General features: G+C 43.3%; 1 protein-coding gene across 3 annotated transcripts in view; it reads right to left on the bottom strand.

Moving 5' to 3' along the window:
* nectin1b (nectin cell adhesion molecule 1b) overlaps positions 1-21,856 on the bottom strand; it is a 139,106-nt gene extending 117,250 nt beyond the window's left edge. For all 3 annotated transcript variants that reach the window (XM_040130238.1, XM_040130237.1, XM_040130236.1), the window contains exon 1: positions 21,163-21,856. In XM_040130238.1, the coding sequence (XP_039986172.1) occupies positions 21,163-21,214 (52 nt within the window). In that variant the 5' untranslated portion in view covers positions 21,215-21,856. The remainder of the gene's footprint in view (positions 1-21,162) is intronic.
* Between the last annotated feature and the right edge of the window lie 1,851 nt (positions 21,857-23,707).

Here is a 23,707-nt window from a genome sequence, read left to right as displayed (position 1 = left end):
TGTCTCTTTTATGGAAATGAAGAAGTGAAGGGTGGTATCTGAAAAAAATTAACGGAGCAGTGAGCTCTCAGGGAAAGCAGGGTGGAATTTCAGCTCTGCAGCAAAGAATGGCAAGGTGGAGGGACGGATGCTGTTACAGTTAAAAGATCAGATGATGCAGAAAGACAAAAAGCTAGACTACAAAGTCTCCCCAGGTTATTACTATAAATAAAAGACATAAAGCTAAACGAACAAAACTGTTAACTTCTACCCCAAGGAGAAAGCTGAGCCTCCTTATGATGAGTCAGCCATCCCTGTGGTGAGCAGGATATGAACGGCCTTTCATTTCTCAACATGTCTATAGCAGGGTTACATTATGGCAGGAACTGAAGCACCCAACTCTGCAGTACATTATCCCTGCAGTCCAGAAAGATACACAGAAGTGACTAATGCTGAGGAAAATGTCAGGCATTTAGGCTACTAAAAGCTAAAAACTGGCACTGGCTAATTCCTGCACTTCTCTGGAGATACTGAGGCTTTTTCCTCGGTTGTGAATTGCTAGGCTGCACACTAAATCTTTATCTTTCGTAATGGCAAGTGTGAAGCACCCTCTTGAACGGAAATGTAGCTGTGTCATACCCAGAGATGGTGTCTGAAATGCCGTCTTTAAATAGGGAAGAAAGACAGACAAAGTAGTGTGATATTCCACCAACGCACAAGTGATTCTGCCTTTCAAGACATGGTCAAACCCATTCAAAACTAAATAACAGGAGTCCTTCTATCTGTGCTGAGTCAAAACAACCTGTTTTGTGATTGCGGACCCCCTCCTTATGGTCTCCCTTTAACCCCTCAGATAATGACAGCTTTATAAGCCATCAGTCTCTCTTTGTTGTATGTTTGGGACTCACGCTTCAAAAGCTCAGTGCCACTCCTTTACAAATGGTCTTAAAATGGTTTCTGGCACCCTACAGCATGAAAGTGGTCACTCGTGGACTACTGCAGTAAACAGGTAGATATTTCATTTCAATTATTTTAACCCCTTTTTAAAAAGGGGTCCATTTTAAGTGCCAAAGAACAACAATTCAGTCTATCAAGTCCACAAAATAAGCAAAACAGCATTAGTATAGTATCTTACACTTCTTATTAAGATGTTAAAGCTTTTCAATTTGGAATTGAGAACGCTGAAAGTTGTTGGTCTCAGTTGCTGGCAACTGTAAAGGAGATGTGAGACAGATGTTGTAATTCATGAAACCTGATTAAAGTAAATGAAGCTCAAAAATTCCTTTAACTAGAGAGCACTCAGAGAGTGCATACCTCCACTAAAGCGGCACAATCCTTCACTTATATTTAAATTAAATGAAGGCAGAAGTTATCGAGAAAACAGCACAAATGTTAAAAATATACAATTTTGCATTGTTCTTTTTTCAAAATTCCTGGATTCAAAACTGAATTTTGAGCAGCACCAAAAAATAGCACTTCTTCGTCTATGGTCCAACCCCTTAAATACATTTGGAATCTGTAAAAATGTGACGTTTTCAGATATGCCGCTGACAAACAAAGTGACTTCAGCTCTTGTCTAGACCGACCACAGTGCACAAACATGAGTAACAACTACCAGTCTTACGCACGTATCGACATGTTGGTTCCAGGCGGACAATCAGTCACCGGTGACTGTGCTAACGCTGCACGTCCTTTGCATGTTTATCTGTATTCTTATAACTGTTGGGTTCAAAGAGGCACATCCTCCCAGAGCCACCGCAGATCTATAAATACCCTACGTTTATATTAGATTTATTTCAACAGAGGCAAATCAAGTCAAGCTCTTCTTCTCGCTAATGGATCCCACACACTGAGACCGAGTAGGCATCAAAGTTGCATGAAAAGTGCTTTGAAAGGAGCCCATTAATATAACAATATCATTATAATAATAATAATAATAATCTTTCTGGTGCTGGACACGCAGGTGCAACACAGTGTGACGGTATATTTATTTATTTTTCATAAATCCAAAAGAACTTTTGTTCATCAATGTTCTACTGACACCTTATCATCACCTCGTCATTTACAGTGGAAATTTCATTACAGGAGACAATAAAGCTTTTACAACTCACTAATCCCGTAAGATTACAGCCTTCCAGCTGATACAGTAATTGCACAAGCACAAACACTGATGTAAATCCAAAACCTGCCTCGACACACCTAAGCAAGAAAGACAACTTTGCAAATTGTAAGACTGTGTAATCTGACTACAGTAGGGAGACGTGTCTATGTATACATATCCACACAACAGATATGACTGCAGATATGGATGTACTTTATATTCAGCATTTTAACAAAAGGGTTCAGAACAGCAGTTTTCCTCCAGGGCATCAGAGAAAATGGATACAACGTAAACTGAAACACCGTAATGAATATTATTATTACATTTATTCTTGAGGCGTTTGGCACATACTCTAATCCAGGGTGATCTACAATAATAGACAATGGTTCAGGTTTTAGCTCTAGGACATTTCAACAGGACACACGATTGACGTTACATGTTAGATAAGTTGTTGTAGAATCGTGTCAAGTTAATGGTTCAACTCCAAACTTCCAAACCACCCAAGACTTAAATCTTTCAAAGCCGAAATGCCATTTTTTAAGATATTTCAATCTTTAATATAGACAAAGACATTTGATGAACATAAATTTCGAGCAACGCAAAAGGCACAGACACCACTAAGAGCTTCAAAGTACATTTCAGTCTGACATTCAGCAGTCACACCAGGGAAAAAAAGTGTTTCGTATCAAGGGAAATTATAAACATCAAAACCAGGACAAAGAGGTGTCAAGAGTGGTGCTGTAATCTGATTTTGGGCTGGGCCTTTAAGTCAAGTCAAGCCTTTTCTCTATGGAAAACAGCTCTGTCAGGACCTGCGTGGTTGGCCCCCTCTTTGTGTCACTGTCATTTAGCATCTGCACTGGCCTGTCAACTAGAATGCCACCCTCGTGCTGGCTGCTAGCCCCCGTATGAGACAGGATGCTGAACAAAGGCCCCAGGATGATAGATGATGTTATACAATGGCCAGTGTTTTTTTTTCAGTGAAAGGGGGGCTTCTCCCTGACATCCACTGATGGATATGATTCTGAAAAATATGTCAGTGTGTGAGATGAAGCCATCAGAGCAAGCAGATAGGCAGGCAATGGGAATGAAAACAGGAACCCAACAATATCAGCAAACGTGTCAGGGACCCAGGTTAAAGTCATAATCTGTGACATTTTCATTAATATAAATGTTTGTTTTGCTGTTCTTAATCAATAATTCATAAAATTCAGCAAGCCACCAAGCAAGCCAGACTGGGTCAGGCAAGCTTTTACATTTGCAATATACATCCATCCGTCCATCCTTTTCCCAATGCTTATCTGGAGTCGGCTCAGGCGAGGTAAGCAAGGTGGTCCAGTCGTCCGTTTGCAACATTTGCTGGGAAAACATCTTCTGCAGCACAGAAAGTGATTCGGTTTAAGTTTGCAAAAGTAGGAAACAACAGTTTGTTTGAAAACAAACAGAAGAGCTGGAAGGTTAGCATGAGCAGCACTGTGACTGAGCAGACAAAGAAAAGGCCAGTGCCTGAACAGATCAACTAAACCAACAGAAAACCCAAGGAAGCAGATGCCACAGAGCCGGACATGCTGTTTGCTTGCAGAGGGAACTCTGCAAGCAAATGGCAAATGCAGTGCAAAAGCATCACGGTAATGACAGCTTAGCAGAGATAATGCAGAAGAAAAAAAAAGCACTTTTAGCACTGTGATAATAGCTGTGTAGCTCCAGCTGTTGTGATGTGAAAATATTCACCAACACCTCCTTCATCAGCACTGTCAGTGCACCCCCCCCCACCACCACCCACACACCCCCCTCCCTCACGGTGACATACGCATTTCCGGCTGCTGAACGCTAAACTCCTGTGTCTTCTCCATGAGCTCCGGCACCCAGAGGGTTCATGTGTGAGTCATGGCCACTGGCCGGTCGGATACACAATGACAGACCAGGCCTCGGGCAGACAGAACAAATGCCATCACACCACACTCGGCTCACAGTGCTGCAGCACAAAACATAGCCATTAGCTATCTAAGCAGACAGCTGTGTCTTAGGAGATGCATTCAAAAGAGGGAATTGGCATTTTACCACACAAAATGCATCACTGGGAACTGAGAGAAATGATAAGCATATAACAGACTTAACAAGCATGTAACTGAGGCAACACTAGATTGAAAAATTCCACATTGTGTTTTGTGATAATACAAGGCCAAGAGACAACCTTGATGTCCTTTACTATGTACGACCTCATTCTCAAACAAGCTGAAAATGTAAAAACTAGTCATTTATGATTCCTTTTTAAATAAATAAGTTATTTTCCCTATTGATTACAAAGGGGAACAAAGTCAATATGCTGCCAAGTGCCAGCAGAACAGAAAATCTCACTGGCATATTGATGTACAACTCTGGCCTTACTCAAATACAATCTGTCACAAGCAATACCATCTGAGTTACAATGTGAATGTCACAGATCAGTGAAGCCGAAGGAATAACTATTTTTTTCTTACAAAAATGGATGCAGATGGCCCCTCTGTTTTGTGTAACAATCTATAAAAGACAGAATGAACAGAGGCTAGTACACGATGTGAAATCGAATTTCACGAAGTTCTAACAGATAGCATAACCGCCACGACCGACCACAACTTTTGACACAAAGTAATAACACCGACATCTGAAACAAATTCAAGGTGTTCTGTAATTCTTCTCTGGCTACAGTGGTATTTTGTTGTCAATTTGCACAACTGGGCCGTCAGGGGCTCTTTGATGAGCTTCAGTCAGAATCAAAGAAAAAATATTTGAAGTGTTTCACGACCACTGTACTATTTTACTTTCCATCAATAAAATTCTTCGCTTTTTCTGAAAACTGACAACTCTCAGCATCCTCACGTAAATCACTGTAAACTTGACATATAGGCTGTAACAGATTGCGTCAGGCTCAGGATCTTGAATAGAACCTTTTTTTTTTTTCTTTTTAAAAACATGCTTCCGAGCACACACGGCACTCGGTGTGAAAGGCAGAGGTGAAAGAGCAGCAACAAAGGCAAACCAAGAGTACTTTGAGTGTGACACACCTGGCAACAGTGCGTCAGACCTCTAGATGAGTGTGATTAACCCCCTGGCCTGCTAGCTTTGTTTTCTTCTGGAGGCATCTGCTCCGGTGAAGCAGTGCAGGCTACGGGAGTTAATGTACCCGTGAAAAAAGCTGGCCAGCTGCAATCTTTGAAGGTCCAGGAAGGGGGATATGGGACCTCCATAAGGCTAAGACACTGAGAGGACGACAGTGGAAGATGGATCTGCCGGGGTCTTGGATTACCTCTGCCTGCAGAGTCTCATATAGACAGCTAGACATCTGTGCCGAGCATGTCAACCGGGGCGGCTGCAGCTTGTAAATAAGACATTAACCTCTGTGTTTACGAAGGAGCAATGTGTTTTTTTTTATTGCAAAGTGCTTCTCCATAGCAGTGCAGTACTGTAGCAAACAGCTCCCTATGAGAGATGGGCGGGGGTGGTAAGGCAAAGAGTAATAAAGCGTATCAGTTCCTTTCTAGGGATAAAAGTATTAAATCTTTCCGTTTTCAGAGAAGGGGCCCATTTTTACATTTTTCATCGCTTCCTCTGCCTCTCTTACCAACTTGAGAGGATAAAAAAATGCCTCTGTCTAGGATATTTGTGCCTGGGAAATCAATCAATTAGCCATAAGCGCTGAGATAAGTCGCTTTCTCATTATGTGGAGGGGGAGGCTTCACACTGATGCGGCAGAGTGCACTTACTCATGCACACAATGAGGTCAGCACGTGACCCCCCTCCAGTGCTGGGTACAAACACATCCCTTCTGCAGAGCTCTGGGCAAAGTGTTAAGGACCATCTGACTGAACCCTTAACATGATGCCGACCTGACACATTGCGTTGGAAAAACAGGCCGCTGTGTGTGCATGTGTGTTACTAAAAATACTTCCACACATGCAAGCAGGCTCTGGAGGATTGGATAGTACAGTAGTAACTCACAGTTGTGTGTGTTTGTGTGTGTGTGTGTGTGTGTGTGAGGCGACTTAGCATGAAAGAGAAGCATGCCCACACTCCATTGTAATGCATGAGTTGCAGTCATGGTGCCTGAGCTCATTCAGTCTCTTGGACAAATTCACTTCCTCTAAAACTTATAATGGAAGGGGGAGGAGCTCACAGCTTTATACCAATAAATCACACAGTAAGGCTCCCTGCAGAAAGGTTACACATTTCTAATTGGATCCTTTTTATTCATCTTGGTGGGATTTTTCCCTGCCCAGCCTTTGATTTATAGCACATCACCTGGCTCTTGAGTTTTGAAGCCTTGTTGATTCATAGTAGGCTGACAGCTCCTGACAGTCTCCCATAAATATTAATCATAAATCTAAGGTTCAAGTCATGGTGGTGAATAATCTGAAAGACATAACTAGTCCAGAATATTAATTAACTAAATTTAAGTAATCTTCCAAATAAACTAGCACGGGGAGTCTTCTCAGTCATCTCCATGGCTACATTACCTGACGGAGAACAGGCACGAGGCACATGATGTTTCAGTCCCAACTTTAAGAGTTGTGTGATGGGGAACTGCATCAAAATATGTACATTCATCGAGCGTGCAGCTTTTAAATTTTTAATTAAACCTTTGTTTAACTAGGGAAATCGGCTGAGAACAAAATTTGATTTACTATAATGACTTGGCAATTTCAAAAAAAGCAAATGCAGCCCGCGTATTCAGGCAACAAAACTGAGGGAGCAAGTTTCAGGCTCCTTCAAAGATTGAGAAATAATCAACAATTACGTGGATTCAAATAAAGCCGCATTATCATGAAACAGTAATGCCTGTAATCCTCTCGTTATTCATAAAGTCTACTTTCGCATCTACCGCATGAAAATCAGCACGGTCTACATGTAGACCAGCTAAACAAATGAGTCTACACATGCAGCACAAAGGGCTTATTCATGTCCGGGAGATCCTCCTACCCATCCTTGAAATGCCTTTAATTCAAAATATAACACAGCCTTTAATGGTAGTTTTCATTGGCCCTGCAGGCCCGTCAAATTAAAAAATAAATAAATTTAAAAAAAGAAAGATTTGTCATATCTGCCTGTCTGTTCAAGGTGTGCGGGAAGGCAAACCTCAAAAGCACAAAGATAAGCCTTTCATTCCTGGCTTTTGTTTATCTCACAGGGAATTTTCAAAGGATATCATTCATTATTCAAACTGTATTTGCAGAATACTGACTCATAGCTGTTCTTAGTTTTGAAGACACTCTTTGTGTAAATGTTAAATAAACCAGACCTCTGTTCCGGGGATTACCTTGGAAATGCACAACTGTCATTTCCATACTCAATAGAGGGATCCTCCACTATAGCCCTATACTATTACACTATAATACAAATGACAGTGTATTTTGTACGGGACTTTTTAGTGTAAAACTGCTAATCCACCCATCACATTTCCATTTTTTCTAACATAATACCACTCGCCCTCAGTCATCTAACAGCACACTTTCCTACACGCACAATAAAACTGTGGACATCTTCACAGCCACCTGTACGTAACCAGTTCCTCCTGCTGCGATTGTTATGATCAATTATTTTGTAATCTTGCGGTAACTGTTATTGAAGATGCCTAATGGTTGTGAGTCAAGGGCCAATGTTTTATTAGTTTGGAGCTGATGTACTGCACAGGAATTAGGAAAATGACAGCCTCTATGCAAGCAAATGCTACTGCTGCAAACCAGGGTGTTTATAGGACTGGTGCAAATATTGCTGATTTTATCTGATAGAATTTTTACTTTTGTCTTTCTTTGTGTTTCTAAATCAATGCCATGAACACATAGAGGGACTCGCAAGTTTATGATCCACCCAATTATTTTACAGACACATACTTTTGGTGCGAGTGTAACTCGGGGAAACGGCCTGATTTTCCCACTGCATGAGCATGTTGCCACTATTCATGTGAGACAGGAAACACAAACAAATGTGCCGGGGTTAACTACCCGGATGTGTGTATGTTAAGGTTTACGGCAAGTAATAATAACCTAGAAGATACAAACAAGCAGGGTGAGTCAATTATCCAACACAATCAAATAACGCACACCACTGAAGTGTGTATGCCTGAATAAACAGCAACGTCTTAATCTATGTGGTAAGTAGTTGTATTCTCAGACGGCACCGAGTTTCAGCTTGATGGATTCTCAAAGCTCAAAGCGTGAAAAGCAGTTGTGGATGTCAAGATTCCCCTGACACTCATTCACCGATGATCAATTTCCCATCCTCCATCCTCCATCCTCTGGCCTGCCCTCACACATCAGCATCAATCCAACACAAGTAAATACAGTGAGTGGCTTAATGCATTTTCCTCTCCAGGGATTCTGCAGACCAAAATGGCATCGAGAGGGTAAATAAATAAATATTTCGGTTAGAGGTGGAGTGGATTGCATTCTGCTGTGAACGGTGAACAACCTTTCTTCCCCCTACTGTCCATAAAAAAGGGAATGAAATTCTTTTTAGTGGAGGCTTCTGAGCATTAAAAGCCATGGACACAGCGGCAGAAGAAGGTCTGGAGTTGGATGATACTAAAAGTAGTGATAATGCTCGGTTCAAATAAGGAGAGAGGCGACAGGCATTCCTTATTAAACAAATCACAAGGCACCACTGTCAAGTCAGCATGTGCACTTACGGAGGGGTAATTAAGAGTCCTCTTTTAGCATGGCCTCCATTCAAACTGCAATCAGGAGTTTGGCACAAGGACTATGAAAAAGAAAAAAAAAAAATCACCTCAGCTAACTATGTCCATCCATAGTGCTCCACCATGACATAATCCTTTAGAAAAACAGTTTATTTCCAATCACTGCACCAGTTCATTCCAAGCTCTAAATGTGCTGCCTCTTTGTCAGGGACGGGAAGGACAAGCAAAACGAAATTCAACCCCGTTAAAGTACAGGGGTATATGATGGCAAGACGGACTGGATGAAACTCTTTCATAGCATAACATCATATGATTTGATTAATCTCTCCAAGCACATAATCTAGTGGGCTGCTCACAGAGCGCAGGAGTTCTCAGCCCACCTCTGCACAGCAGCAGCTGGATAAGCTGTGATAGGACGAAGGGCATGGCAGCAAATACAACACATCTAGCACTCGACACCATGACCTTGACTGGAGAGCAGGCTGACAGATAGTCTCTCTATCTTTTCACACTCCTGAAAGGGCCCAGGTCCAATTACAAGCGCTGGGTACATTGTCTTGTTAACTTCAGCTCTGACTGTACATTTGGGCAGCTCAGAGATCAAGCACTCGCTGGAGTTTAAATTGACAGAGCTACCTTTTCCACTGTCACAGCCTCCTGGTGTTACTGTGTCACTGGCGGGTGATGGGAGAGCAAAATAAGCTGTCTGAGGCATCTATGCAGATAGTGACGGCATCAGAGCTGGTGGAGGCTGACAGCCTACGTGGGAAGTCTGACTCTTGTTAGGCAATCTAGTGGAAACGCACTGTAACTCAGACACCCAACTGTAGTAGAATTTCATGCAGCAGATGTACACCTGCCGCCATAGTTTAGTCTGTCTACTATGACATGTTGACAACCTTCCTGGTCACAGAAACGCCAAAGCTACGGGAGCCTGCGACACCACCACTGGGAGACCCATGTAGCCTAATGGTAGCAATAGAAAACTATTTGAAAACAATTTGAGTAATTTATTACTCATTTAAATCATCCCCATGAGCAAAAATACCAAACATTCCCCGCGGTTCCGCCTTCTCAAATGTGAGGGTTTGCTGCTTTGTCCATATCATTGGAAATGGAATACCTTTGGTCATCGGGACTGTTGGTCGATCAAAACATCCAATTTCAAGATTGTACCCTGTACCCGTTAGTTTGTCCATTTTATAGATCCAACAATTTGAAAAAAAAAAAAAATCAACACATTAACCATTAACTAAAATAATTGTTTGTCAAAGCTCTAGAGTTAAATAAACCCAGATTTCTTAACTAACTCATATTAAACATGTCAGGTTCTGCCTGAGTATAACTGAATCCCGTGGCTTTTCTCTGAACTTTCACTGCAAGTGGAAATGGTTGCAGCTCAGTGACACAGACAAGACAGCAGTTACATTTGATCCAAACTCCACCGGATTACTAATGAGGTATTGACCTATAAATGGCACTTCAGAAATGACAGCTACCAATATTGACCTTTAAAAAGAGGAGCAAATATAAAGAGTGTCTCCCAAAGCTCAGCACTATGCATGTGCCAGAGGTCAATACCAAGACTCCATCAGAGCAGTTTAAGTAAAACATCCTCCTGGAATTAAATGCCACATTTAACTATTTGGCCAAATTATCCTATGGAACAGGCATGGAATATGTGAATGTTTAAGCAACACGCAGGGCAGACTTGATGCAAGTGCGGCTGACAGACTGAGGAGCAAGAGGCGACCTAGTCGTGCAGACCAAGGCTCTGAAATATGCCTGAGTATTAATTGGAAACACAGCACAACCGCTTCCTCACTGAAGCGTGTCATTGGAGAGGAAATAAGCAGGAGCAGCAAAATATACAAAGACACTCACGAGGACAAAGGAACACAGCCGAAAATGATCAGAGCAGGCAGATGAGACGGCGCTAAATACACATCTGACCGAGGCAACACAGTAATCTTAATACAGAAAAATAGCCCTTTGTCTAAAAATGCCCTCACAGCAAATACGAAATGTGTAATTTGCAATATTCAGGAAACTTATTTTCCCTCTGGACACACAAGAAATATCAAAACCTTTCACATAAATCCCAAAAATATGATGGAACTTTTTCATTTCTCCTGTTGGGTATGGGACTTTCTAGTTTACTATTTGTGTCAGCTGAAATCCATGTCATTCCAAATTTAATTATCTTCATGTTTCAGGTTACACTGAAGGATTAGGTTTTGGAGAACCTCTCAAGGCCCAATTCTCAGGGCCCGTTGATAAAAACTGGATCATGCGCCCCGAAAAGCTGATTTTGTGGAAATGCGTTTCTTTTTTCTCCCCATGACAATATATAGTTTTAAAAACGCCGAGAGGATCTGACTTCATCTGTTTCAGATGTATCCTACAGGTGTATTATCGCACTGTCAGACAATACAGCTCTGGTATGACTGTCCAACACCCTACCCCCATTCCCTGACCTCTATTTCCCTGTTGGTCAGTCCACAGCAAATCCGAAAAGCCTCCCAGCATCTCCATGGCGACGGGCCTCAGTCGAGCAGATGGCCTCAGTGTGCCGCGCGGCAATTAAAGAGGGAGCGACAGGCAGGGAAAAGAAAGTGGGTCACGATCAGAGGGGAGCGGGGCCGGCAACGTGAAGCTGCCTCTGCCTCGGGCCTGCGCGCAGACATATGCATTTGTGCACTCGGCAACGCGCGTGTGTGTGTGTGTGTTCATGCCTCGGTGCACTCCTTCCCAGGTCTTCCCAGCAAAAACAAATACCCACCCCACGCCAGTCAAAAAGCGTCAGCAGTGTGAGAGTGAAAAGAGGGGTTAGGGAGACCGGGGCAGCGCGGTGCATAACAAAACTGCCCCCGAATCTTTACATACCGAATCTTTCCAATGGTGAGAGGTCAGGAAAAAAAAAAAAAACTTCCACAAGAATTACATGGGCAAATCCCACCACCCAATCAAGCAATAGGATTAACCCTTTAAATCCCATATAAAGACATACAGAATCAGCCCCGTGTCACTTGGATTACTTCCATGGGAGCGCCACTTCCTCTGGCAGGAATTGCTTCTTTTTCTCCAGTTTAACCAAAATTTGACAAACCGCCAGGATGAAACATACCCTTGACGACATGAGGCAAATCCAATCAGTTTTATCCCCTGACTTTTATCGCGCATTGAGCAGTCCATTGAAACATGGGACTAACGTTTCATCTTGACTTGGACTCACTTGTTATAAAAGATCTGATTGAGCTTCTGAATCACTCATTACTCAAATTAAGAAAGGCTTTAATTAAACTAATTTAGCAGACAATATGATCTTCAGCACATTATGGAGGTTTTAATTTCATTCACTGTTTTATGTCATAATATTCTTACAATTATGCAAGAGTCAACCCGTTTGTTTGAAGATAGCTTTAATGGAGAATATGAGTTGGTTTTGGGGGGGGTCTACTGGCTTCCCGCATAGAAATAGGAAAAAAAAAAATGCTACCGAGCTGGAGAAAATTGAATGAACTTTTATTGGCACACATCTTTTCTTCCAGCGAGCAGCCCCAATGTGCCTACATAGAACCTCAGCCAAGAACACCATTTCAAGGCAAACTAGAATCACCCTCGGAACACAGCCACTTTCACGAACAGCGTGACCCTCCCCCTCACCCTGGCTCCCCATTTCCCCTTTTCCTCTTTACATTTAGGCTGCTATTTGCCCTTGCGATTTTTTTTTTTTTTTTTTCCTCACAATTTAGGAACAAAGGTACAATAGCTAAACCCATTCTTCAGAGCAGTTTAAAACTTGGCATCCGGAAGAGTATGAGTCTGCAGGTTGTAAGAGGGAAGGTATTTTAAGGGTTTTAGTGTGGTACTAAACAGCCACTATATCAAATTTCTCATCCCCACATTTGTTCCTCCTCAGCTTCTATTTTCAGTTTCATAATTCCGACGCAGGAAGGTACGCAGTGCCGGGAACAATTGCAAGTCCCCGCATCCATCTCAAATAAATATTTACGTTGCCCCGTGCTCTATGTGAACATATGAGCATGTGGTTAAAATGGCAGGAGAAAATTCAATTCAGATGCATCAGTAAATGCAGGAAAACGCACTCTTCACTTTCACTCTTGATCTGTGAGACTATGAGCTATGTGGGTGCCAGGTCAGTGAGTGGGTGTTCTCGTGGCCACTTATATCTGCATATCATCAAATAAATGTTGTAACTCGTATATTCGACATGTGGGCGGGAGAGGGGAGAACCCCTTGACCCCCCCTCTGTTTCTCTGGCCTAACCAGACATTTGGCATCTTCATGGCTCAACTGACAACCGCTGTGAACTAAATGGCCCCGCGTGATTCTTTTACTGTTATCAAAGCCCTCTCCAGATTCCTCACTGGTTAATTCCACTTGCAGACCCGTGGCCAAGCAAGACGTGCCATGCCAGAGTGGGAGCTCCCATGTGGAAACCCCTGGCAAAGTTAGTCTGCTGGAAGAGGCAAGAAGAAGTGAGCAGGAAGAGGAGGTGGAGGACGAGAGAGGTGGGGGGGGCACAGCAGGCATTTACTATGCAACTATTTTGCACCAGAAATTATTACCTCGAGAAATAGTAAAAATCAATTCAGACCAAATGTCAATTCTGATAGGTGGTCAGACTGAGGTCAACTATAACCTGGATCATTCTATAACCTTAAACAAAGGTTTTTTTTATTTTTTTTATTTTCTAAACTGAACCATAGCTGCACCTTAGTTTTAAAGCCCACTTAAGTTACCATGACAGGCTTAACCTGTGTTTTTGTTGCCATGTGCTGCTACAACAGAGGAAGACTTGCTTTTGAGCCAGTCAGTCCCTAAAATAATGCATTAGGGATAATGCAGGAGTCCTGCGTGCACTTCCTGTGATGGAGACCTCAAGTGTGGAGGGTACCGTATGTGTATGTGTGTGTATCTTCTATTCGTAGGTATGAGTCCCTTTGGTGCACGTTGTTATAAGCTGCTCTTAATAAATGCCAGGTATGAAAACAAATGAATATGCCTGCTCCCCTTGTTTTCTTCCTTTTACTGGCCTATTATTTATTGTGTTTGATATTTAGTGTACTGCATTCAAAGGAGTAAACACATGTATACTTTAAGCAGAGTAAAGCCATATCCTATAGCTTTGCTTTTATGCATACAAGTCAATAGTCTAAATAGGTGCAGTGCTGACACAGACGTGGTCTGTTACGGCTCGAGATAAAGGGATAAACAGAACCCCTTTCCCCGCTCTGAGGTGGGGCTAGTGGTTAGATTACTCACTCACCCACCCATCCCTTGTTCACACACACATCTAAACCCAAAATCTACTGATAACCACATGCACTGCAATGCCATTTAAATAGGAGAGGACGTATAGGAAGGAGGCGGAAGCAATTTGGCACACCTGACTTTGTGAAAACAATGCAACATCAGACTGAAATTCAGCCAAGCTTGAAACTGGGGAATCAATAGCAGACTACATTAGTTGCTTTGGCATAGACCCCGCTAACAAAATGGAAGGATCAATGCCAAACTGCAGGCCATCTCTGTGTTCATCTTCGTCTCTCATGCACAATGCTGAACCATGTGCGCCACAAAAAAAAACAGGCAAAATGAAGACTTTCTACCACTTGTGTGGGTTGACCTCAATCTCACTATAATGACAAGCTCTGGGAAACCGTCATGTCAGCTGCGACGCAGTTGGAATGAAGAAATGATAGCCGAAATATTCTGAGAAAGATTTACACATAAGCAATTGAAATCCTTTTGAATTCAGCAATTATCTTTAAGGTTCGTTCACAGCAGGGAACGGTGCAAACATAAATGAAAGACGCACACAGAGAAATATGACAGACACGGAGCTGACCTGTTATCAGTCATATTTTGCTAGTCTGTCTGCACAGGACGAGGGCACTAAGGAGCTTTGCACCAAGCTGCAGCACACTGGGAGCTTAGCTACATGTCAGGGAGAATAAATAAACCTGTGTTTGTGTTTTCTAAGCAGCCCCCCCCCCTCCTTCGTACCACCACCTCTACCGCTGCTGCTTCCCTCATCCCCCCCTTCACCCACTCCCATTTACAACCACGCTGCTGCTTTGAAGCACAGTCAATCTCCCGGAAAGATGTAAGTGTGGAATATTAAATGAGTGAACACCATCGCTCATTAAAAAGGGAAACATTTCATGAAACAAACCCCCTTTTGTATCAAGTGCTAACCAAGCCGACACTCAGCATGCACCATCCTCAAAGGTAGAGCGAGGAGACGGGAGAGAGAGAGGAAAGGGGAGAAGATGGATAGAGTGGGGAGGGGGTACACCCAAGTTTGTAGACAGTTAAAGAGAAAAATGTAAAGTTCTGGCAGGAGATCAGCTCTGAGCCTCGTGAAAGCCAGAGTGCTATGTCACAATGACGGAAATTTCGATACCTCTTTGATTCTGAACATTTCCATGACAAAAGATAGAGGCCGCTGCTAAATTTTAGAAATGTTCGATATTTTCATTCGAATGTGTTCTGCAGGCTTATATTCCATTTCAGCTTCACCCCTGGAGGGTATTTATCAGTGGATGGCATGTGCAGTGGGTGAGCTGGAAGGCTTGTAATGGGATTGATAGATATGGTTTTCGAAGGCGGCGTGGATGTTTTCGGTCAAAAGTTGGAGACACTTACTTGGGGACGGAAAAGCCAATTATTTAGCAGACAGAGTGTCAAAAACGCGAGAAATCACAAATGAAACCAAGAATGAAATGGTTCTTTCAAATTTTCAAGATTTTCAAAATCTTTCAAAGGCAGGAAGAAACAAACTCCAGAAGACATTGACTTTGAAAAATGTATTATACTAATTATCATTATTGACCAATCAAATGATAATTATCAACAGTGGAATTATTTAATAGTAGCAAAGGACAACATCAGGATTGACCTTGTAGTCAGGGAAAAATTTCTATCGTATATTTAATTTAATGGCTATATATATGCCAACTGATATATCAGTCTGACCACGGGCAGTAAGAGGCAGAGCTGCAGGCCAGCTGTTGTCAACACCCTGCAAAGTCTGCACAAAATTCAACTTAGTCGAACAGCAGAAAACATGGTAACAGCACAAAACTAGTCCATCGAGTTTTAAAATGACTCACACTCCACCTAAAAAGTTCAAAAAACTAGAGCCACGAGTAAAAAAAAGAAATGAAGAGCTTGCTTGATGGTTTTTCTGCAGCACTGGTACCAGGTCAAAATTCTGCTTCCGCGACAGACTTCGTACTACCACCTTAAAAGGATCCATTTTCCCCGCTATCCTTGGTTGTTCACCGATTGGTTATCAGGACGTCTTTGCTCCTTAATGGATGCACATCAGCATAGCTGCTTGTTGTAAATTGACTTGTTCTGGCAGTCACACGGGGGGGGGGGGGTTGCCCTGATCAGATCTGCTTTATTTTAAAAGCATACAGCTTTAGTCGGAAGACCCGGAATTATCTGCTCTCTCATTCCCGGATCAGCCTGTGACTAAATGCTCCAGCTGTAAACCCAGACACAATGAGCATGGTAGAAGAATGGTATTCCCATATGGTTTCCTTTTTTTTAAACTGGTGAAGCAGAAAATACAAGACAACTGCATAAAAAACGTTAAAATGATGCGTTAAAAGCCTGCGTTCCTTTCACACAGCAGCTTGGAAAAACTCTGAAATTGATGCAGTTCCTGTAAAGAAATAAATATGATGTCTTTTCACCGAAATGACTGATTACAGGTAGTAACTATAGTAACTCTAAGGGACAAATAGTGCAAAGAAACTCTACAAGCTATTGGCAAGCCAAGACGGTGTCACATAAAACAGAGCAGACTGTCAGAATCCCTCCAACATGTGAGATTATTTACTTTTTCTTCAGAGCAGATTTACATCAACTCAGGAACCGTAATAAGCCTATCCTCAGATGCTGGAACAGCCACCTGACAAACGCCAAGGAAAATATGGAACAAGTGTAGTCAGTCAATGCCATTCTCATTCTCAAGACAAGAGCAGGAATTTAACCATTGAATCCCCTGAGAAGGATTGGATAAATAGACAGAAAAAGACTCCACAGATTAATGCCAAATCAGAAAAACTCAGGGCGAGATTTGATCCCCTTTATTGATTTCCTTTTTCCTTACTTTGCTGATTCTGCAATTTGAGTCGAAACAGAGAAGAATTTCAAGGATTTAAAGCATAAAATTGCAGCTGCAGCTTGCTGATAAACGTGTTTTCCATCCTGATCCAACACGGTGACTGTCTGGTGTGAAGGAGGCAAAGGAGCAGGAGGGGACACCTCACAGACACTATGCACCAAAATAAAAACCGAATGAAAAACACTGCATAAGTTACTGAACTGAATGTTCTGACAAAACAAGCTATCTGGTAACCTAGAAAGCTGGTGTCTGGGACAAGCATTACTTGCGATATTTGACTAAACTTTCCTTTCCCCTAAAATAGCTTCATTCAAGGGGGGGCGGTCAGATCCAAACAATATCATCATCCCAGAGGCCTTGAAACATTTATTCATTTATTCACTATCTTGACCAAATTCCCGCATATAAAACTACAGACTTCAAAGAACCGGAGAAGTGAACTTCAGCGTTCATTCAGTTTTTAATACTTTTCATGCAGACTTCTGCACGCAGAGAACACTCCATTTTGTCATAACCTTTCCATTATTTAGGTCCTGTGCTTATTGTCATGTTTTATTCATCTATTTTGCAATATGCAGCCTTTATGCAGAGACCACAGGGTCTGGAAATGTACATCAGGAAGTTACAAAGAGAACTGAGATGTGCCTCTTGGATCAACCGCTGTGGCGTAAGGAACAAAAGTTCGCTAATTTAAATATTTTGCCAATGAAAACAAAAATCATTTGTTTGAGAGCAGCTCCGGAAATTAATGAAGGGCCACTCCATTTCCAAAACCATAGCAGAGGAAAAAAAAACAAAAAAAAAAACAGAAACTACACTTTACAGAGATATTTCATGCAGTGTTTGGAGAAGGATTTGCTAAAGAGCTGACAGCAGAACCACAATGAGCTAAATGCTCAAAGAGATGAAGTTTGAGTGGCCAAGCGCCTCCATAAGTTCCTATGGCAAAAGCGTAGCTTAATCTCCTGTCAGCTCCCCTCTAGCTAGTCTCCCAGGACTCCGAGCTCTCTCTCCCATCCATCACATCAGCGGGGACCAAAGGGAGACTCCCCGAAGGAACGAGGATCAGAGCAATTTGCATTTACACTCTAACCATCGAGGCCCAACAATCCCACAGTGACTCTCTTCCATTTCACAATTTCAAAACTGTCATCCGAATGAAATACAAAATGCCAAGGACTAGCAATTACAGTTTACTTCAAAAGAGAGAGAAAAAGAAAAAAAAAAATCAGCAAAGTCAGAATGCTAATTACAATGTACCAAAGGGGCAGCAGCGTTCCTTCCATTCCTGCCTGTTTCAGTGTTCACCATGAACATGCCTGCCATTGTCCTCAGACCCCCCCCAAATGCTCAGTCAATCAATCCATCCATCTGAAGTATGTGACATTTCCTAGGCAGACTTCAATGTGCTTCAGATGAGTCTGGACAAACACACACTGCAGCAGCGCTGCATGGGACCGTTTGTCATGAGTCAAAGTGAACTGTTGTTGTGTGGCAGGCTTCGGTGACAAGCTTGTGCATAGAAATCAGGCAGTTAGCCGTGCAATTAACCCTAAAGAGGCGAAACAATAAAACTGTCTATTGAAACGAAACAGGAATCGTCACCCGTGGTTCGCATCTCTCGGGGGACGTCACGCAAGAGCGGATCAGCAAATAAACACAGTTAAAGGACAGTGGCACACAAAATAATGCAGCGGTGCTGTGATATTACTAGAGAAGCATGCTACTGAACATTCAAGAGAAACTCATATGAGACTGCAGAAATTGACTGACAGTATTGAACAACAGGGGTCTCCAGAAGACTGATTTTTAGCTTGCATGGTGCCAAGTTATTACAGAGAATATAATTCACAGCTGCACAATTTCCAGGCCCTGAACGATACCACACTCAAAGTTGATGCTTGTCCACCATTCGGCATTCATTTCCCAAATGTTTAATCCAGCTAAGATGAAGAATCCGAGCTGGAAAATCTCCTTATCCCACCGCTGAGAGTGATATCTATATGGGCCCGTACACCACCAGGACCTGAGGATGGAGCCAAGCTATAAACAACCACCTGGTTGCTAACTGAATTCACACTCAATTAAATCTCGGTCTGGAATACTGGAGAGACCGGTTTGCTAATGTAAGAAAACAGGAACAGAGCTGCTGTTATTATACACAGATCCATTATTCTCAATGTTTCTTTTATTTTATAATCTATTTGGCAAGCGGTTTGGAATATTTTCTATTTATGAATTTGGCACCCTTGTGTTTTCTACAAATGGTTATTACAATGACAGGCACAAATGGTTTTTCCCTGATGGATAACTGCAACAGGGTCTGCTGCTACTTGCATTTGTTAGGGCCATTGGCCACTTGTTAGTGCTTGGGTAATGAGGGCAGTGTTTGGAACATGTTGTATATCAATTAGACCGTCAAAGGCGGTGGGCATTTATGGTCGCACCCTTTAACCTCGGGGTGAAAGACCAAATGCTTGTTTTTTGCATGTCAAAAGAAATGGGTCCAAACAACTGCTAGAATAAAAGAAAAATTCAAAGCTCTTCCCTTCATGAAGACGTCTGAAGGAATGAATTATGCTGTCTTTTTGGTCTTAAATACACTGGAGCAATAAAAAAAAAAAAAGAAATAACGGTAGAGCGTGTTTGTACAAAGTCTAATTAGTCTTAGAAAACACCTCCTGTTTTACTCAAATAAGATATTTCCAGGACACTTTAAGTCCAGTTTTTGAGACATTTTCCACCCCCTTGAATGAACAGCTTCAAAAGATTTCCGCCAGGAATCCCAAGGGAACCAGTTAATCCTGATCTTCTCCACAAGCAAAGGGATCATCTCAATGTAAATCTGACAGGGCTTTTGATCAAAGTATTCAATCAGTCTCAAACACATGACGCCATAAGGAGCCTCATTGTGAACAAGGTCAATATCTTAGTTGTTCTTGAGCTCGAAGGAGGTGAAGAAAAAAAAAAAAAAAACAGCCAAAATATTCGACTTGAAAAGACTTTTTAGACTTGTTACACTAGAAAAAGGATCACCACAGCAAAATCACTAAAGCATGTACATTCTGCAGTTTTTCCTGGAAAATAAGAAACATCAGTGCCATTCAAAAAAATGATCTTCCATTTCTTGACCACAAGTGACCCTCTTCCATTCCTTACTTAAAACAGGGGCACCAGGCAGAATTTACCAGTCCAAGATGTAAACATACCAGCAAACTTTCAGCTAAGCCTTAAAAAACCCCTCTGCATAATGGATCACACACACACACACACACACACACACACACACACACACACACACACACATAGATGGTGTTTTGTTATTGGCTTGTTTTGTTTTCCAATTAGAAGGTTGTCAATATAACCAGAATAACGATGCTCCCTCCAATAAGAGTTAAATACACTTATTAAGCATGTGTTTAAATAATTAGGTCCTCTTTGGGGAGGCTCAGTGTCAGGGCGATCAATGTCAAATTAATCACTCCACCTATCAACCACCACTGCTTCCCTCAGCACCCCGTCCTCCGCCCAAAACACTGGGAATCTGCTAGTCTGTTATGTAGCCAGGAAAATTTCTCAAAGTATGAGTTTGAGACAACTCTTTGGAAGACAAAATGTCACCATATCCCGAGTCACGCCTCCACAGAGATGATCATGACCGAGCATGAAAACTGCAAGGGCCTGCGGATCTCAGTCACAGTGTAACAGAAAGGATTTGGAGAGAGCTCTTCTAATGAGTCCTTGGATTCTAATTATTTACTATATTTGACTAATAGACAGGGAAGCTGAGGGTAACAGGCCATGGGTTCCAATCATCCTCCAAGAGCACGGCGTGGCCTCGACTTGCCATTGCAATGAGATATTGGAAAACTTGAACACTGCTGGCCCGCACGGTTCGCACACATCGCCATCTGCCTGCTGGCCGGGTAAGTTCATCGTTTCGCAGCCAAATAAGTATTCTGCAGCCGTTGCGAGAGGGCCGGATTCTGAGGCTGGAAACACTTTCCAATTTTCTCGCACTCATTTGCACATCTTGTTCCAAAACACGAGCCAGGCAATCACATCGATCCACCCTTTCATGCATTAATCAAGTGTGTGTCGTTGCAAAACATCATGCAACACGCACGCGCGCCCGCACACACACGCGCGCGCACACACACACACACACACAGGAGCTGGGGGGTTTATGATCAAACAAGGCAGATACGCATGATTCCCTGCTGAAGTCTTACTTCTGCGGCTTACCTTGGATGTGCAGCGCCAACAGGAGTATCCACATCCCCACACACATCGCCATGGCACCTCAACTATCCGGATCTTCTCTGGCAACCCGAGAGCGGATGGACAGGGCTCACTCGAGACGACAAAGACCAAGCATGCAACTTCTGCAAATCCCACTTCGGCCCCACACTAGTCTACCACCCTCACTGAGCAGTAGCGGACTCTGGCAGAACTAGAGGATCGGTGGTGCGCCTCGCCGTACCAAAGCATCAATTTCACGTCTGCGGCGATTCCCGGGCTGGCGGAGAGTTTGCCGTAAGTAGAACCTGGCCGGGTCCCCGCAAACGAGATCCGAGCGGCTGCAGATCTGCCGTTTAGGTGATGGAGTCTTTCAGGAAACAGCCGGCGAGGAGAGAAAGGAGAGTTGGGTTCTTATCAAAAGGAGCTCTTCTAGTTTAACCATCCAGCCTTTGTTGCTCCATCCACCGCAGCCGCTGCAGATCTCTCTCTCTCTCTCTCTCTCTCTCTCCCTCTCTCCCCCCCACCTTCAAGTGCTGTGGATCAGAGGTAAAGTGGGCGGGAGGTCCTCGATCGATGCTGCGCTGGGAAGTTTCCAACACTTGGAGAGTTCCTCCGGGGAAATGTCGCCTCGTTCTCCCGTCTGCAAAATCTGACACACCACCTAACAGATGATCTGCCGGCACCGGCCCTGTTTTAGTTCCCCAAGTTCCCGGTCTCTCCCCCCCCCCCCTATCTGCAGCCACGGCCAGCCGGACGGATCAGAACACCAGGCCGGCGAAGTTGCTGTAACTCTGGAAATGGTGGGATGCGTCTCTCCCCCCCCACCACCCTTTCCTCTCCTTTCTCGTTGTTTTTCGGATGAAATAGTGCGTGGCTTTGTCCCGCTCCGCGCACCGCCCCGCTGATCCTGCCACCACAGTGTGCTGCTGGCTGTCGGTGACGCTTTGGGAGAGATCGGGATCGGATGACGTTGTGCAAGGGAGGAGCCTGGATGGTCCTGCGAGAAGCAAAACCGTCGCCTGGAAAAAAAAAAAAAAGCAAACTACAGCACAGGATCCTGGTAGACCCCTTTGGAAGTGACTCCGAAAACTTTTCTGGCACGTCGAGGGTCTTGAAAATGACACGCCCGGGGCAGAAGGTGATGAGACTGTGCGCAAAAGGAGAAGAAGAAAAAAATGTCAGGAGGACAGAGAGAGAGAGAGAGAGAGAGAGAGAGAGAGAGAGATCCGTCGGTGAGACAGGGCGGGGATGTTGGAAGAGGACAGACACAGCGTGTACGGTCATGCTTAAGTGAATTAACGCAACGGGAAACGCTACTCGTGCGCTGGATTCCGCCCCGAGGGCCCACAGAGCCACCGAAACCCCCGAAACGGGCTGCGCTGTCTGACGGGGAAAGAGCCATTAAGAGTCGTCACCGAAACCTTCACTGCAGCGACCCGAGCAAATGCTGTCAAAACCCCAGCCTCCCCCAGAAGTTGCGAAAGCTGCTTCAGCCCCACTTTGACAGTCACCAGTCTTCCCGTGGGAGGTTAGTCGTGGAAATTGAGAACAAGATCTTCTCCAAATGACTGTTTTGCTTATAATTCATTTTCACCCGAATGGAAATGCTCAAATAAAACTAAATAAATCAAATCGAATAATGAAATGAAATTAATCTCACTAATGCCCAATGACCCAAAACAGGCACATATCACACTTTGACAACCAATCCTAGAGGCACGTGGGGCACAAGCAGGCAAAATCCCATGAACAGAAGAGCTACATTTATCAGTTACTACGTGATTAACTTCAAATAAGACAAATAAGTGACAAAGTATGTGTTTCATCTGCAGTGTGCCATCGGGGATCCCATCGCTGACCCCCCCTGCAGCGTCCCAGACCTCATGTGAACCACGAGTCTTAAGAAATAAATCAGGGTGGGCCAGTGAAAGCTAAAATATGATCCAAATAGTCATCCTTACATATTGGCATGGCGAGGTAATGCTTTGTAGTTTAATAAAATGAATATTTTAAAAGGTAAAAAAAAAAAAAAAAAATGACACTCATCTAGAACTATATATGAGTGTGTGTGAGGATCTATTTTACCTCGTAAGAGAGCCGACTAGATGTACACATCCTACCTCTTCATTATTTCCTTCCCACTCAATCCCCAGCCAGCTCATCCACTTCTCCAGAGGCAACCAAACAGGATCAGGCAGTGTGATGGTGCCGCCCGTCAATGAGCGGGAGGATGAATGTGATAACACTTCCCTCTTGTGGACACTGGTTCTTGAGAGTGTTGCAGTAGGCCCGGCCCAACATGCTTAAGAGCCAGCCGTGCTGTTTGGAGTGTGTAGGTTTGTATTTGATCGTGATGATTCACTCAGCGGAGACAGAATTATCTGCTGAACGCCGACAGAAATAACCCGGCAAGACAAAGAGCAGTGGCCCAGTTGGTTATTAGTGCCAGTGTAGTGTTTTTGGGGCACTGCAACATAAATCCCACTGTATAAAAAATTGATATCTACCTGCAACATACACTTTCCTTTCCGCGTGACGGATGAGCAGT

The sequence above is a fragment of the Xiphias gladius genome, chromosome 7 (genome assembly GCF_016859285.1).
Source record: "Xiphias gladius isolate SHS-SW01 ecotype Sanya breed wild chromosome 7, ASM1685928v1, whole genome shotgun sequence".
Taxonomy (NCBI): Eukaryota; Metazoa; Chordata; class Actinopteri; order Istiophoriformes; family Xiphiidae; genus Xiphias; species Xiphias gladius.
This window is presented reverse-complemented; position numbering and strand designations above follow the sequence as displayed.